Here is a 17,231-nt window from a genome sequence, read left to right on the forward strand (position 1 = left end):
GGCAGAATTATACCACATGCTGTGTTCCCCTTCTGCCAGGGTGGCCCTGAGTTTCAGTGCAAATTCCATAATCACTTTACTCTTCCTTTTCTGGGCATACAGTTTCTCCACTTGGAGTGTTGGCATGGCACTGCTGGATGGGGAAAGGGTGGTGTAGGTGAGGCAAGATTGTTTTTTCTACCATCTTCAATGCTTCTTTATTTGATATAATATTAAAACCAGTTAGTGTAATCACTCATCTGATTTCCCCCCTATAAATGCATCTCAAATATAAGTGACATTTTTAACAGTAAACCTCACTTTTTTGATAATTAAACGTTCTGACATTCTCTTTAAGCTGGTGGTCCCTAAACAAATTCAAGTAGCTGAAGCTCAAAATGCCCTTAAAGTTGCACGACAACGATTGGCGGAAAAACAAAGAGGTTTACAGCTGGTGAGTGTTATTGTACTTGTTAAATCTCAATGCATTTATAAACTAGACAAAAAATTTCGGGGAAAAGTCATTATGTTAGTAGAGTTTATCAGTTAAAGATAAAATGGGGATAGTATGTGGAAAGAAGAGATTAATTATGAGAATTAAGTAAATGATGTAGATGCTATATGTAAAGTTCTAGGGCTTGCCCCATAATAAAAGACTATGATGTTAATTATCATTGTTTTAATAAAATTTTAATTTACCATTTCACCAAATTTCTCCCAAGAGATCATTATAACTTCATTTTACCAAAGACTTAAATAGTACCAATCTGTGTTCTTAAAAAATCTGTACTTCACTTGTTTATATCAATTATCTATTGCTTTGTAAAAGCATGATTATTTCTTAAATGTCTTGATTTTAAATTAAGAGTATCGTTATCATTATGAAAACTAGAATTAAAATTGATATCCCTGTCACCTATTTAGCTCACATGCATTTTGAGAGTGGGTAAAGTAATATACTTAAGAGATGGTGCGCTAGCCTGCAAATCCAATCCACTGACATCTTTTGGCCTATCCAGTCTACTCTCTTCTTACCTTCATGTTTTGATGAAGGTTTCAACATTTAAAAATTGGGAGATTTCATTTTATATCTGAATTTCTGTCTTCTCTTTGAAAACTTAGAAGGTCTAGCAACCTGGGCTAGTATTCTCATTTGGCTATAATCAGCCCCACCCACTTCAAACATTTATGTTACCTACCTGGGCCAATAGCCATTTCTTGCAAATTCAAATATGTAAAATTAATTAGACACTTTTGAAGGAAATAAATTAAAATTGAATTTACTTTATTTTGATGTATCACTTTATTGCTAATACTTTATTATATCTTATATTTTATATAGTTTTATTTTGATAGGTTCTGATAATAGCTAACACATATTGAATACTTGCTATGTGACAAGAACATAGTGTTAGTGTTTTATATATATTTTGTTATTTAATCTTCAAAACAACATTCAGAAGTAGATGTTTAAAATTGAAGAAAATAAATTTGAAAGAACTTAATTTGTTGAAGACCTCAAACTACATGAATGATGCCCACATTTTAACCCAGGTCTAACTCTAAACCTGATGCACTTAACTATGACACTACAATAGCACTTAGCTATGACACTATAACATATTTCTATCCAGGAGTAATATATTTTTATTCAAAATATTTAGCAACCAGTGGGGCACAGGCACCAAGCAATCAGAACGAACACTTGCCCTGAGGTAGAAGCAGAGTCTTAGATGTGGCTGGCTGAGTTTAAAAAGAAGGTATAGGCCCAAGGTGGTCAGTGCCTGCATGCAGAGGAGTTCCCTGGATCATGGGGCAGAACCATTTAGCAATCACTACAAAAATACGCCAACATTTTAAAAATTATGATGCCTGCATGGTGTATAACACTTAATATTAAAGCTATTTCCATCTCACACAAAAATTAATGAATGAAATAGACCTACAAAAGAAATATTTTCTTCAAAATTTTTAAGAAAACTATTAAACATTATAAAATTTGAGGAAATAGAGCATTCAAGAAATAATAATTTTTAATTTAACAAAAGTGTCTTGTTCTTTTTTATAACAATCACTAGAACCTCTTTGTAAATAATTTAAAAACCTGAATAATATGCCTTGTTTTCCAGGACATTTTTAGTCACTAAATGTCAATTTTTTAAAAAATTGAAAGCTTAAACAAACCAAAAATCATGGATTTTAAAAGGTAGGACAGATAGAACACCAGAGAGAAGAAAAAGAATTAGAAAATTTGAATAACACCAACCAACTAGACCTAACAGACATATATACACAAAACTGTACCCAACAACAACAGCATACACATTCTTTTCAAGCATACATAAAATATTCTCCATGATAGACCATATGGCAGGACACAAAATGTCTCAACATATTGCATAGAAAGTATCTTCTCTGACCACAATAGAATGAAGTTTGAAATAAATAACAGGAAAAAATGAGAAATTAACAATATTTGAAAATTAAACAAAATATTCTTAAGTAACCAATGGGCCAAAGAAAAAAAATCACAAGGGAAATTACAAATGAAAATGAGATGCAACATACCAAAACTTATGGGATACAGCAAAGGCATTACCCAAAGAGAAATTTCTAGCTGTAAATGCCTAAATTAAAAAATAAGAAAGTTCTCAAATCAATAGCATAACTGTATGCCTCAAGGAACTAGACAAAGAAAAATAAGCTAGAACCAAAGTTAGCAAAAATAAATAAATAATAAAGAGTAAAGCAGAGATCAACAAAATAGAGACTTTAAAAGTACAGAAAATCAATGAAACCAAAAGTCGGCTCTTTGAAAAGATTATTAAAACTAACAATCTCTAGACAAAGAAAGAATTTACAAACTTGAAAACAGGTTTTTTGAAATAACTCTATCAGACAAAAAAAAAAAAAGAGTTCTTTTCTTTTTTTGGAGACAGAGTCTCACTTTGTCACCCTTGGTAGAATACTACAAAAGAAATATTTTCTTCAAAATTTTTGGCATCACACCTCACAGCAACCTCCAACTCTCGGTCTTAAGTGATTCTCTTGCCTCAGCCTCCCAAGAAGCTGGGGCTACAGGCACCGCCCACAATGCCCAGCCATTTGTTGGTTGCAGTTGTTGTTGCTTGGCAGGCCTGGTCTGGATTCAAACCCACCAGCTCTGGTTTATGTGGCTGGCGCCTTTAGCCATGGAGCTACAGGCACTGAGCCAAAAAAAAAAGAGTTTAAGTGAATGGAGAAAACATACTGAACAAATGAGACAAATATTTGAAAAAAAATTCAAATTTGGGGAGTTCCAGCAGAAAAAGAAATAAAGGCATAGAAAACCTACTTAATGAAATAGAAGCTGAAAATCTCCCAAGTCTTGAAAAAGATACTGATATCCAGATTCGGGAAGCTCAAATTCCCCAAACATATTAAATCCAAGTAGATCCTCTCTAAGACACATTTTCAAACTGTCAAAAGTCAGAGACAAAGAGCGAATTCTAAAAACAGCAAAAGAAAAGCATCAGTCATATATAAGGAAATTCCCATGAGAATAACGGAATATTTCTCAGCAGAAATTTTACAAGCTAGGAGAGAAGGAGACGATATATTCAAATTATTAAAAGAAAAAAAAACTTCTGGTCAAGAATATTATACCTTCTTCAGAAATGCAGAAATAAAATTTTTCCCAACAAGCAAAAACCAAGAGAATCCATCACTAGACAAACCCTAAAAGAAATGCTTAAGAAATTTCTACATCTGGAAATGAAAGAATGATATCTACCATCAGGAAAATACATGAAAATATAAAACCCACTAATAAAGTAGATACATAGACAAAGAAGAAAGAGAATTGGATGTTATTACTATAGAAAACCATTAAATCACAAAGATATAAGAGAGAAATAAAACAAAATGTATACAGAACAATCTAAAACCAATTAACAAAATGACATAAGTCTTTACCTATCAATAACAGTCTTGAGGGGGAGGGGCAAGATGGCCAACTGGAGCCAACTTCCTACAGAAGCTTCCATCCAGAGTAGGGTGACCAGATTTTAACATCAGTAAGGCAGGAAAACATGGCGGGGGGGGGGGGTGGTCAGGGCAGGGCCTGACAACAATGCAAACTTTGATAAGCAGTTCTCGATAATCACTTCTCAGCAATTATTTGTTATCATTACAGTTTAACATTATAAAATTAACAAAAATAATATAAAACTCATATTCTGGCGAAATAGCCACATGGCAGCCGAAAATCGTATATCCCCTTCCTGTTCTCCCACCCGTTCGTACATTCTTTCCAAAAATAGGGACTTTTTTAAAATGCAGCAGGACTCGGGACAAATTGTTGAAAAGCGGGACGTCTGGTCACCCTAATCTAGAGGGAAGGATAATGTCCAGAAAGTACCCAATTAAGCTGAAGACTGGGAGCAGAGCCAAGAGAGAACAGTGATATGTGCAGGTCACCTCTGCTGAAGCAAGCTGGACTCCAAGAAAACAAACTTAAGGTACAAAATTCATCCCAAAAGAAAAGTGTCCATCCTTTCCCCCAATAAAGTTGTGTTGTTGTTGTTTTTTTCTTTTTCTCTTCATTTGCTCCTGTAGGTTTTCTACAGGCAAGCGGTGAACTGAGGACCTCTTATCTCACCCCACAGTAAGGGCTATAGGAAGTGGGATCTACTTCCCTAGAGGGACCATGTTGTGACTCTGAACTCTCTCTTGCCAGGCAGAAAAATTGAACTAACATTTTTCCAGCCATCCTGAACCTCCAGTCCACCCATCCCCCCTTGCCTAACAAATCAGAAGCCTAACCCCTGCAGAGACTGTGAGAGGAGGCTCAAGAGCAGCAACCACCACCCCACCAAGCACCCCACCCTCTGCCTGGCCAGAGCTTCCTACAGCCATGCTTCCCACACCCTGTCCCCTGCACCTTCCCTGCCTCCATGCTGTACACCTCTTGTATCTTCTCAGACCATCATGGAATAAAAGCTGAACTCAGTAACACAGGAATCTGCATACTCATAGAAAAACATGAAAACTAAATAACCTTATGCTGAATGATAGCTGGGTCATAGATGAGATTAAGAAGGGAATTACCAAATTTTTGGAACAAAACAGTAATGAAGTCATGAACTATCAGAACCTCTGGGATACTGCAAAGGCAGTCCCAAGAGGGAAATTTATAGCACTGCAAGCCTTCCTCAAGAGAATGGAAAGAGAGGAAGTCAACAACTTAATGGGACATCGCAAGCAACTGGAAAAGGAAGAACATTCCAACCCTAAACCCAGCAGAAGAAAAGAAATAACTAAAATTAGAGCAGAACTAAATGAAATTGAAAACAAAAGAATCGTACAATGGATCAACCAATCTAAGAGTTGGTTTTTTGAATAGGTCAATAAAATAGATAAACCTTTGGCTAACCTAACCAGAAGTAGAAGAGTAAAATCCCTAATTTCATCAATCAGAAATGATAAGGCCAAATACAACAGACTCCTTAGAAATTCAACAAATCCTTAATGAATATTACATAAAACTCTATTCTCAGAAGTATGAAAATCTGAAGGAAATAGATCAATACTTGGAAACATGCCACTCTCTTAGACTTAGCCAGAAAGAAGTGGAAATGTTGAATAAGCCTATAACAAGTTCTGAAATAGCAGCAACTATAAGAAATCTCTGCAAAAAGAAAAGCCCGAGACCAGATGGCTTCACATTAGAATTCTACCAAACCTTTAAAGACGAACTAGTACCTATATTACTTAACCTTTTCCAAAACAGGAAAAGAAGGAATACATCCCAACACATTCTATGAAGCAAATATCACCCTCATGCCCAAACCAGGAAAAAACCCAACAAGAAAAGAAAATTACAGACCAATATCTCTAATGAATATTGATGCAAAAATATTCAATAAGATCCTAGCAAACAGAATCCAACACATCAAAACAAATTATACATCATGACCAGGTGGGCTTCATCTCAGGGTCCCAAGGATGGTTCAATATACATAAATCTATAAATATAATACATCACATAAACAAATTAAAAAACAAAGACCATATGAGTCTCTCAATTGATGCAGAAAAAGCTTTTGACAATATCCTGCATCCTTTCTTGATCAGAATGCTTAAGAAAATACATATAGAAGGAACATTTCTTAAACTGATAGAGGCCATTTACAGCAAACCCACAGCCGATATTGTATTGAATGGAGTAAAATTGGAATCATTTCCACTCAGATCAGGAACCAGGCAAGGATGCCCACTGTCTCCACTGCTTTTTAACATTGTAATGGAAGTCTTAGCCACCGTGATCAGACAAGAGAAGGCAATCAAGGGGATCCAAGTAGGACCAGAGGAGATCAAACTGTCACTCTTCACAGAGAATAAAATTATATATCTGGAAAACCCCAGGGAATCAATGACTAAACTCCTAGAAGTGATCAAGGAATACAGCAACATCTCAGGACAAAATTAACACTCACAAATCTCTAGCCTTTATATATACCAACAATAGTCAAAGGGGAAAAAACAATCAAGGACTCTATTCCCTTTACAATAGTGCCAAAGAAGATGAAATACCTGGGAGTGTATCTAACTAAGGACATGAAAGATCTCTATAAAGAGAACTATGAAAGTCTGAGAAAACAAATAGCTGAAGATGTTAACAAATAGAAAAAAAAAAAAAATATATATATATATATATATACCGGCTCGGCGCCTATAGCTCAACGGGCTAGGGCGCCAGCCATGTACACCTAAGGTGGTGGGTTTGAATCCCCCTCCCCAGCCCGGACCGCCAAACAACAATGATGGCTGCAACCAAAAAATAGCCGGGCGTTGTGGCGGGCGCCTGTGGTCCCAGCTACTTGGGAGGCTGAGGCAAGAAAATTATTTAAGCCCAAGAGTTTGGGGTTGCTATAAGCAGTGATACCACAACACTCTATCGAGGGTGACATAGTGAGACGCTGTCTCAACAACAACACCAACAAAAAGAAAGAAAGAAAGAAAGAAAAATATACCATACTCATGGCTGGGAAGAATCAACATTGTTAAAATGTCTATAATACCTAAAGCAATCTACAGATTTAATTTGATCCCTATTAAAGCACCTCTGTCATACTTTAAAGACCTGGAAAAATTAGTACTTCATTTCATATGGAAATAGAAAAAACCTCAAATAGCCAAGACATTACTCAGAAATAAAAACAAATTGGGAGAAATCACACTTCCCAACTTCAGACTCTACTATAAATTGATAGTGATCAAAACAGCATGGTACTGGCACAAAAATAGAGAGGTAGATGTATGGAACAGAATTGAAGACCAAGAGGTGAACCTAGGCACTTATCATAACTTGATTTTTGATAAGCCTATTAAAAATATAAATTGGGGGAAAGATTCCCTATTCAACAAATGGTGCTGGGTGAATTGGCTGGTGACCTGTAGAAAACTGAAACTGGACCCACACCTTTCTCCTCTAACAAAAATTGACTCTCACTGATTAAAGGACTTAAACTTAAGATGTGAAACAATTAAAATTCTTAGAGAGAGTGCAGGGGAAATGCTTGAAAAAAAAAATGGCCTGGGGAGAATACTTTATAAGGAGGACACCCTGGGCAATTGAAGCAACATCAAAAATACGTTACTAGGATCTGGTCAAATTAAAAAACTTCTGCACTGCCAAGAACACACTAAGTAAAGCAAATAGACAGCCCTCAGAATGGGGAGGATTTTTGCAACTTGTATTTCTGACAAAAGTCTAATAACCAGAATCCACAGAGAACTCAAACTTATTGCTAAGAAAAAAAAACAAGTGATCCCATTTCATTGTGGGCAAGAGCTTCTCTGAAGAAGACAGGTGCATGGTCTATAGACACATGAAAAACTGCTCATCATCATTAATCATCAGAGAAATGCAAAGCAAAACTACTGTGAGATATCATCAAACTCCAGTAAGAGTAGCCCACATCACAAAATCCCAAAACTACAGATGTTGGCATGGATGTGGAGAAAAGGGAACACTTCTGCACTACTGTTGGGAATGCAAGCTAGTACATTCCTTTTGGAAGGAAGTTTGGAGAATACTCAGGGATCTAAACGTAAACCTGCTGTTTGATCCTGCAATTCCTCTTCTAGGTTTATATCCAAAGGACAAAAAATCATTTGTCAATAAAGATATTTGCACCAGATTATTCAATGCAGCTCAATTCATAATAGCCACATCATAGAAGAAGCCCAAGTGCTCATCAACCCATGAATAGATTAATAAATTATGGTATATGTATACCATGGAATACTATGCAGCATTAAAAAAAATGGAGACTTTATCTCTTTTATGTTTACATGAATGGAGCTGGAAAATATTCTTCTTAGTAAAGTATCTCAGGAGTGGAAAAAAATATACAATGTACTCAGTACTACTGTGAAACCAATTTATAATCACTCACACTTGCATATGAAAAATGAAACACAACTATAGCCTAGGATGAAGGAGGTAAGGAGAGGAGAGGGGAAGGGAGGGTGGTGGTCAATAGAGGGAGGGTTAGTAGGGGGACCACACCTATGGAGCATATTGCAAGTACAAGTTGAATCTATCAGATATAGAACACAAATGTCTTAATGCTGTAACTGGGTAAATGAGGTGAAGGCTATGTTGATTAGGATGTAAGCACTCTAATTTGTACAAATAGTCAACACATTGAATCCCATAATTGCATAAATGTATTTATGATGTATGTACAAATGACTTAATAAATAAATAAAATAACAGTGTTGAATGCAATAAACAGCTTAAATTCTCCAATTAAAAACATGTAAATTGGCTGAATTAAAAAAAAAAAAAAGACCCAGATATATACCTAGTAGAGGAATTGTAGGATCTAATGGCAGGTCTATTTTTAGATCTCTAAGTGTTTTCCAAACATCTTTCCAAAAGGAACGTATTAGTTTGCATTCCCACTAGCAATGTAGAAGTTTTCCCTTTTCTCCATTTGATCCTATAATTCCTCTACTAGGTATATATCCGGAAGACCAAAAATCACATTATAACAAAGATATATATACCAGAATGTTTATTGAAGCCCAATTCATAATTTCTAAGTCATGGAAGAAACCCAAGTGCCCATTGACCCATGAATGAATTAATAAATTGTGGTATATGTACACCATGGAATATTATGCAGCCTTAAAGAAAGATGAAGACGTTACTTCTTACATGTTTATATGGATGGAGCTGGAACATATTCTTCTAAGCAAAGTATCTCAATAATGGAAGAATAAGTATCCAATGTACTCAGTCTTACTATGAAACTAGTTATAGCCCAAGAAGAAGGAGAAAGGGGAGAGGGAGGGGAGGGGAAGGGGGAGGATGGGTGGAGGGAGAGTAGTTGGTGGGACCACACCTACAGTGCATCTTACAAGGGTACATGTGAAATTTACTAGGTGTAGAATATAAATGTCTTAACACAATAACTAAGAAAATGCCATGAAGGCTATGTTGACCAGTTTGATGAAAGCATTTCAGACTGTGTGTAAAACTAGCACATAGTACCCCATGATTGCATTAATGTATACAGCTATGATTTTATTAAAAAGAAAAAAGACCCAACTATCTGCTTACAAGAAACTACCTTCACCTAAAAAGACACACAGACTGCAGGTGAAGGAATGGAAAAGAATATTCCATGCAAATGGGAACTAAAAGTGTGCAAGAGTAGCTATACTTATAAAAGATAAAATAGGCTTTAAGTCAAAAAACATAAAAAGAGACTAAGAAAGTCATTATATAAGGACAAAAGATTGGTTTAGCAAGAGAAAATAACAATTGTAAATGTATATGCACCAAGTATCAGAGAACCCAGCTATATAAAGCAAATATTATTGCAGCTAAAGATGGACCCCAATGCAATAATATCTAAGGACTTTATCACCCCACTTTCAGCATTGGACAAATCATCTAGACAGAAAATCAACCAAGCAACATTAGATTCAAATTGCACAATAGACCAAATGAACCTAATATCCCTTTGGGGACACAGGGAGGCAGTGGGAGACCTCTGGACTACAAAAGGACAAAAGCAGTGGAGAGGTAGCAAGTGTTTGCATTAGGTCTGAGGCTGTTGTGGCTGCAGCAGTTGCAACAGCTGCACCTAAGCAGTGCCTGAGCCTGCAAACAGGGAAAACTTTCCCTGTGGGTTGTTTTATTTGGGGGGACTTGGGTAGCCAGTGGAGTTACCTTGGGGGAGCTTGGGCAAGTGAGTAGGTGACTAAGCTGTGCCCAGAGGCTGGGACTGAGCCACTGGGCCACAATAGAGCTTTCATTGTTTGGCTACAGTCTGCATGCAGCCATTATGGGAGAGCTGTTCTGCAGGCTTGGCCCTCAGAGTCCCAGAGTGAGGCCCGTGCTGGGAGACCATGGGCCAGTGAGCAAGTGACTTTGAACAGCACCCAGAGGCTTTGACTAAGACACCAAGGAAGAGTGCAGCTTTAATTGTTTGGTGGTGGGAGAGCTGCCTTGCAGCCACAGCCCACAGGGCCATCTAGTAAGGATGATTCTGGAGCACCTGATAAGCAGGCAGCCACTTCAGGAGAAATCCCAGCCACTCATGCTTTCCTTGGAAAGCTTCTGCTTAGCCAAGGGTTGTGGTTTGGAAAGGTCGAAACATGTCTATTAAGTGAGCTGAGGAGAGATTCAGGCTCTCAACCTTGCAGGGTTTGAGGGCACAGAAGTCAGCAGAGGCCTCCAGTCTGCATCTTATACAATTGTATCAGCATTGTGATTAGCATTTCATACCCTAGAAGGTCACCTGTTGCCTATATATATATATATATATATATATAGTTTTGTTTCTTTTGTTTTTGTTTTTCTTTTTTTTAACCTTTTCCTCCTAAATTTTTCTTTTTCTTCTTTTCTTCATTTTTCTCTTGTAAATATAATTTTTCATTGTTGCTTCTTTAATAATAAAAACTTCATTTTTACTAGTTTTTCCACCCCTGTTATTTATTTTTCCCCCCAATTTTATCCTGTAAGGGTTTTGTTTAGTTGGTTTGGTTTGATTTATAGTATTTTTGTTTTTCTTCTCTATTTGGTGAAGATGGGGTACTGTGTCTGCTCAGGCTAACAAAGAGCTGCAGACATCAAGGGAACCACTCAACCCATCATCCCCAGAGGTTGGAGTTTTTTTAAGTGTGGGTGAAAGTACCCTACTGTACTCTGGTCTCTCTCTCATTCTGTACTGCTCTTCTTTTTGTCAACCTTCCCTTTTACTCACCTCCTTTCCTTTCCTTTTTTCTTTTCTTTTTTTTTTAATCTTTTATCCCTTCTTGACTTTCAATCTTCTCATCTTTTTGGTCCTGTACCAAAAAGACACATCAACACCTTAGGTCAGAGGCACAATCACTTAAAGAGCAAGAGGAAGTGAAAGGAAAAAGTAGGGCAAGGAAACAGAAAAAAGAAAACAATCATGAGAGTGAAACAGCAGAAAAATCCTAGCAACATGAAAAACCAGACCAGAGCAACCCCACCACCACCACCAAGGGAACATGAGGTAGCTACTGCAGAGGATTCCATCAACAAAGAAATGTTAGAAATGACAGAAGGGGAATTTTAAATGTGGATGATAAAAACAATGAAGGAAATTGCTGAGAATGTGGAAAATAACCATACTAGAGGATATTATAAATGAAAATTTCCCAAATATCATCAAAGGTTCTGACATACTCATTTCAAAGGGATATCAGACCCCAGGTCATCTCAACTTGAATAGACCTTCTCCATCACCTTGTGATTAACGTGTCCAAAGTCAAGACAAAAGAAGAGATCTGCAAACCAAGAGGAGTAAGTGCCAATTGATCTACTTGGGCAAATCCATCAGGGTGACTGCAGACTTCTCTAATGAAACTTTTCAAGCCAGAATGCAATGGTCATCTACCTTTAATATACGTAAACAAAACAATTTTTAGCACAGAATTCTACATCCTCCTAAGCTAAGCTGTAAAATTGACAGAGAAATCAAATCTTTTACTGTTAAACAAACATGGAAGAAGTTTGTCGCAACAAGACCAGCTCTACAGGAAATACTTAGACCTATTCCATACAGTGACCATCACAATGGATCAACAGCAAAGTAAGCCCTCAGAAATTAAAGGACATGACCTAGCTTCCACAATGATGCAAAAGACAAAACTAAGGAATGGACTTTCACAAAATAAGATGAATAGAATGCTACCACACTTATCAGTTACCTCAATAAATGTTAATGGCTTGAATTCCCAACTGAAGAGGCATAAAGTGGCTGACTGGACAAAAAAAAAAAAAAAAACACAAGACATTCATTTGTTGTCTGCAGGAAAGGAAACACACCTAGCCTTAAAGTACAAATTAAAACTCAGGGTTAAGGGATGGAATACAATTTTTAGATAAACAGAATTCAGACGAAAAGAGGGGTGACAATCTTATTTTCAGATACCAGAAGATTTAAAGCAACTAAAGTCAAAAAAGATGAAGATGGACACTTCATATTAGTCAAAGGAAAAATACAGCAGGGAGACATTTCAATTCTAAATATTTATGTACCCAATTAAATGCTCCCAGATTCCTGAAACAGACCTTACTTAGTCTGAACAATATCATATCCCATAACACCATAACAGCAGGGGACTTTAATATTCCTCTTACAGAGCTGGACAGATCCTCTGAACAGAAACTAAACAAATACACAAGGGACTTAAATGGGATGTTAGAACAACTGTAGTTGATAGACATATATAAAACACTCCATCCCAAAGCTAAAGAATATACTTTCTTCTCATTGGCCCATGGAACAGTCTCCAAAATTGATCATATCCTGGGACACAAACCTCAACAAAATCAAAAGAATTGAAATTTGACGTTGTATCTTCTCAGACTATGAGGCATTAAAGGTGGAACACAACTCCAACAAAAATGTCCCCAAACAAAGGCATGGAAATTAAACAACCTTATGCTGAATGACAGTTGGGTATAGGAAGAGATAAAGGAGGAAATCATTAATTTTCTTGAGCATAACAACAGTGAAGACACAAGCTACCAAAACAGGTGGGATATAGCAAAAACAGTCCTGAGAGGAAAATTTATTGCTTTAGATGCCTAAATCTGAGAAAGAGAAAGAGAACATGTTAACAAATTCACAAGCCAGCTTACGGTATTGGAAAAAGAAGAACAATCTAAGCTTAAACCTAGCAGAAGAAAAGAAACATTCAAAATTAAATCAGAGATTAATGAAATTGAAAACAAAAAAAAATCATTCAGAAAATTAACAAAACAAAACGTTGTTTTTTGAAAAAATAAATAACATACAGGGTGGTATCTGTGGCTCAAAGGAGTAGGGCACCAGCCCCATATGCCAGAGGTGGTGGGTTCAAACCCAGACCCAGCCAAAAAAACTGCAAAAATAAATAAATAAATAAAATAGATAAACCTTTGACCAGACTAACTAGACACCGAAGAGTAAAATCTCTTGTAACCTCAATCAAAATAATAAAGGGGAAATAACAACAGATGCCACAGAGATACAAGAGATTATCTCTGAATACAATAAGAAATGGTATGCTCAGAAATTTGACAATGCAAAGGAAATGGATCAATATTTGGAAACACACCATCTCCCTAGACTTAGCCAGGAAGAAATAGATCTCATGAGCAGACCAATTTCAAGCACTGAGATCAAAGAAACAATACAAAATCTTCCAACAAAACACACCCTGGTCCAGATGGCTTCACACCAGAATGCTATCAAACTTTCAAAGAAGAGCATATTCCCAACTACAGAAATTATTCCAAAAAATTGAGGAGGAAGGAATCTTCCCCAACACATTCTACAAAGCAAACATCACCCTGATACCAAAACCAGGAAAAGATCCAACTAAAAAGAACTTCAGACCAATTTCACTAATGAATATAGATGCAAATATTATCAACAAAACATACTAGCCAATAGTCCACAGCTTCTCATTTAAAAAGTCATACATCATGAGCAAGTAGATTTCATCCCAGGGATGCTAGCCTGGTTTAACATATGCAAATAAATAAACATAATTCACTATGTCAACAGAAGCAAAAACAAGAACCATATGATCCTCTCAATAGATGCAGAAAAAACATCCAATAAAGTTCAACATCCCTTTTTAATTAAACCCTGAAGAATATAGGCATAGGTGGCACATTTCCTAAACTGATCAAAGGCATCTACAATAAATCCACACTTAATATTTTACAGAATGGAGTAAAACTAGAAGCTTTTCCACTTAGAACTCAAACTAGACAAGGTTTTTCTCTATCACCACTACTATTCAACATAGTCCTGGAAGTTCTAGCCAATACAGTCAGGCAAGAGAAGGAAATAAAGGGCATCCAAATGGGAGCAGAGGAGGTCAAACTCTCTGACAATATGATCTTATACTTAGAGAACCCCCACAGACTCAACTACAAGACTCCTAGAAGTGATCAAAAACCAAATTAATGTCTCAGGATAAAATGAATGTCCACAAGTCAGTAGCCTTTGTATACGCCAATAATAGCCAGGATGAGAAGCTAATTAAGGACACAATTCCCTTCATAGTAGCTAAAAAGAAAATGAAATACCCAGGAATATGCCTCACAAAAGATGTGAAAGACCTATAGAGAAAATTACAAAACTGTAAGAAAAAAATATAGCAGAAGATATTAACAAATGTAAGAACATACCATGCTCCTGGCTGAGAAGAATCAACATTGTTAAAATGTCTATAATTTCCAAAGCAATCTACTGATTCAATGCTATCCCAATTAAAATACCAACATCATACTTTCAAGACTTGGAAAAAATAATTCTTCATTTTGTGTGGAACTAGAAAAAAACATGTGTACGTAAGGCAATTCTTACCAATAAAAACAAAGCTGGGGATATCACCCTACCAGACTTTAGGCTGTACTACAAAGCCATAGTGATCAAAACAGCATGGTACTGGCACAAAAATAGACATAGACATCTGGAAATGTTTAGAAAACCATGAGATGAAACTAAAATCTTATAGCCACCTAATCTTTGATAAACCAAACAATAACATACAACTGGGGGAAAGAATCCCTATTCAATAAATGGTGCTGGGAGAACTGGATATCCAAATGCAAAAGACTGAAACTGGATCTGCACTTTTCTACACTCACAAAAATTAATTCGAGATGGATAAAAATGTCTAAATCTAAGGCATGAAACAATAAAAATCCTCAAAAAAAGTGTGGGGAAAACACTTGAAGTTATCAACCTGGGGAAAGACTTTATGAAGAATACTTCTGTTCCAATTGCAACAACAACAATTAAAAAATGAGACTTAGTTAAACTGAAAAGCATCTGTGTAGCTAAGAAGATAACAACCAAAACAAATAGACAACCTACACATTGGGAAAGGATATTTACATATTATTAATTGGACAAAAGCTTGATAACTAGAATCTATAGAGAACTCAAGTTAATCACCATAAAAAGAGCCAACAATCCCTTAGATGGCTAGTCAAGAGAAATAAATAGAATCTTCTCAAAAGAAGATAAATGGCTCACCCCCTTCATTTTCCTTCCATTTTCCTCCTTCCTCCCTTCTTCTCCCTCCGTTCCCAGGATGCATCTTCCCTCTCTTCTCTGTGCACAGCGGCCCCTCCTCTTCCTTCTGAGGCATGCTCAGTCTGGAATTTCATGCTTCAGTTCTCCTCCACTCCAGGCATGTGGTGTCCCCTCTTTCAGGGCTCCCCTCTCACCAGGCAGAAAAATTGAACTAAAGTTTCCACTGCCATTTTGAATCTCCAGTCCACCCTTCCCCACCTTTCTAACAGACAGTGAGGGGAGGCCCAAGAGTAGCATCCCCTCACCCTCAGGACCAAGCACAATGTCCCGGCTCTGCAGCCATGCATTCCTCATGCGGCCACGACCTTTCCTCTGCCCTAGGGTCGCCCTGGCGGGGCCAAACTAGGAATGATCTGACCAGATTCCCCACGCCACCACTGCGATTCTCCTGCCCCTGGTTGCCCTGGTGGGGCTGAACCAGGGCTGATCTGGTCACTGCCATTCCCCTGCCCCCTGGTTGCCCTGGCAGGCTGAACTAGGACTGATCCAGTCACGCAAGTGCCCCACACCCCCACTGCCATTCCCTTGCCCCCAGGTCAACCCAGTGAGGCCAAACTAGGACTGATCTGGATGCTGCTGTTCCCCAGCCCACCAGTTGCCCCAGTGTCCGAGAACTAGGAGAAGACATCAGACATGCCCTGTCTCCCTGGGCAACCAGAAGCAGCCAGCACATTCTCCAGTGGCAGCCACTGACTGAATAGTTCTGATAAGGTCTCCAAACAGTGTAAACTCAGCTTGGGGTGGAATCAGAGGAAAAACTCTGGCAACTTGAATAACCAGATTAGATCAACTCCCACAAGAAAAATGGGGCAGATGCAATTGAAGACCTGATCCATAAACAGATGGCTGAGATATCAGAAATCAAGTTCAGAATTTGGATAGCAAATAAGATTAACAGAATGGAAGAAAGGAGGGAATTAGAATTTCAAGAAATTATTCAAAAGATGTCTCAAGAATTCAATGATTTCAAAGATAAAATGACCAAATATTTTGAAACATTGAGGCAAGAGTTTGCAGCCCTCAAAGAACTGGAAAAAATGCTAGACTCCCTTGGTAAAAGAATGGAACAGGCAGAAGAAAGGATCTCTGACATTAAAGACAAAGCTTTTGAACACGCCCAAGAGCTCAAAGATGAAAAGAAATGGAGAGCAAAAATGAATCTTTCTCTCAGAGAGCTCTCAGATAATTCAAAGGAAACTAATATTTGCCTTATAGAAATCCCTAAAGGCGACAAAGTTGCTTCACAAAACACAGAGGCTCTTCTTCATGAACTTATGAAAGAGAACTTTCCAGACATGCCAAGATATTCTGAAATTCAGATAGCAGATAGTTTCAGAACCCCAGCACAACTCAACTCGAACAAGACATCCCCCAGGCACATCATAATTAACTTTACTAAAGTTAATATGAAAGAGAAAATTCTGAAAACAGTTAGATGTAAGAAAACCATAACCTACAAGGGGAAGAGTATAAGGGTGACTGCAGATTTCTCGGCTGAAACATTTGAGGCAAGAAGAGGATGGTCAGCAACTTTTAATCTCCTAAAACAAAATAACTTTCAACCCAGGATCCTGTATCCAGCTAAACTGAGTTTCATCTATGATGGAGAAATTAAATACTTTA

The 17,231-nt window shown here is 37.3% G+C and overlaps 1 protein-coding gene across 1 annotated transcript in view; it reads left to right on the forward strand.

The window, feature by feature from the left end:
• Positions 1-17,231, forward strand: part of DNAH14 (dynein axonemal heavy chain 14) — a 554,037-nt gene that overhangs the window by 405,533 nt on the left and 131,273 nt on the right. The window contains exon 61 of the mRNA XM_003791010.1: positions 338-433. Coding sequence (XP_003791058.1) covers positions 338-433 — 96 coding nt within the window. The remainder of the gene's footprint in view (positions 1-337; positions 434-17,231) is intronic.

This window comes from Otolemur garnettii, unplaced genomic scaffold (assembly GCF_000181295.1).
Source record: "Otolemur garnettii isolate 467f Iridium unplaced genomic scaffold, OtoGar3 scaffold00045, whole genome shotgun sequence".
NCBI lineage: Eukaryota > Metazoa > Chordata > Mammalia > Primates > Galagidae > Otolemur > Otolemur garnettii.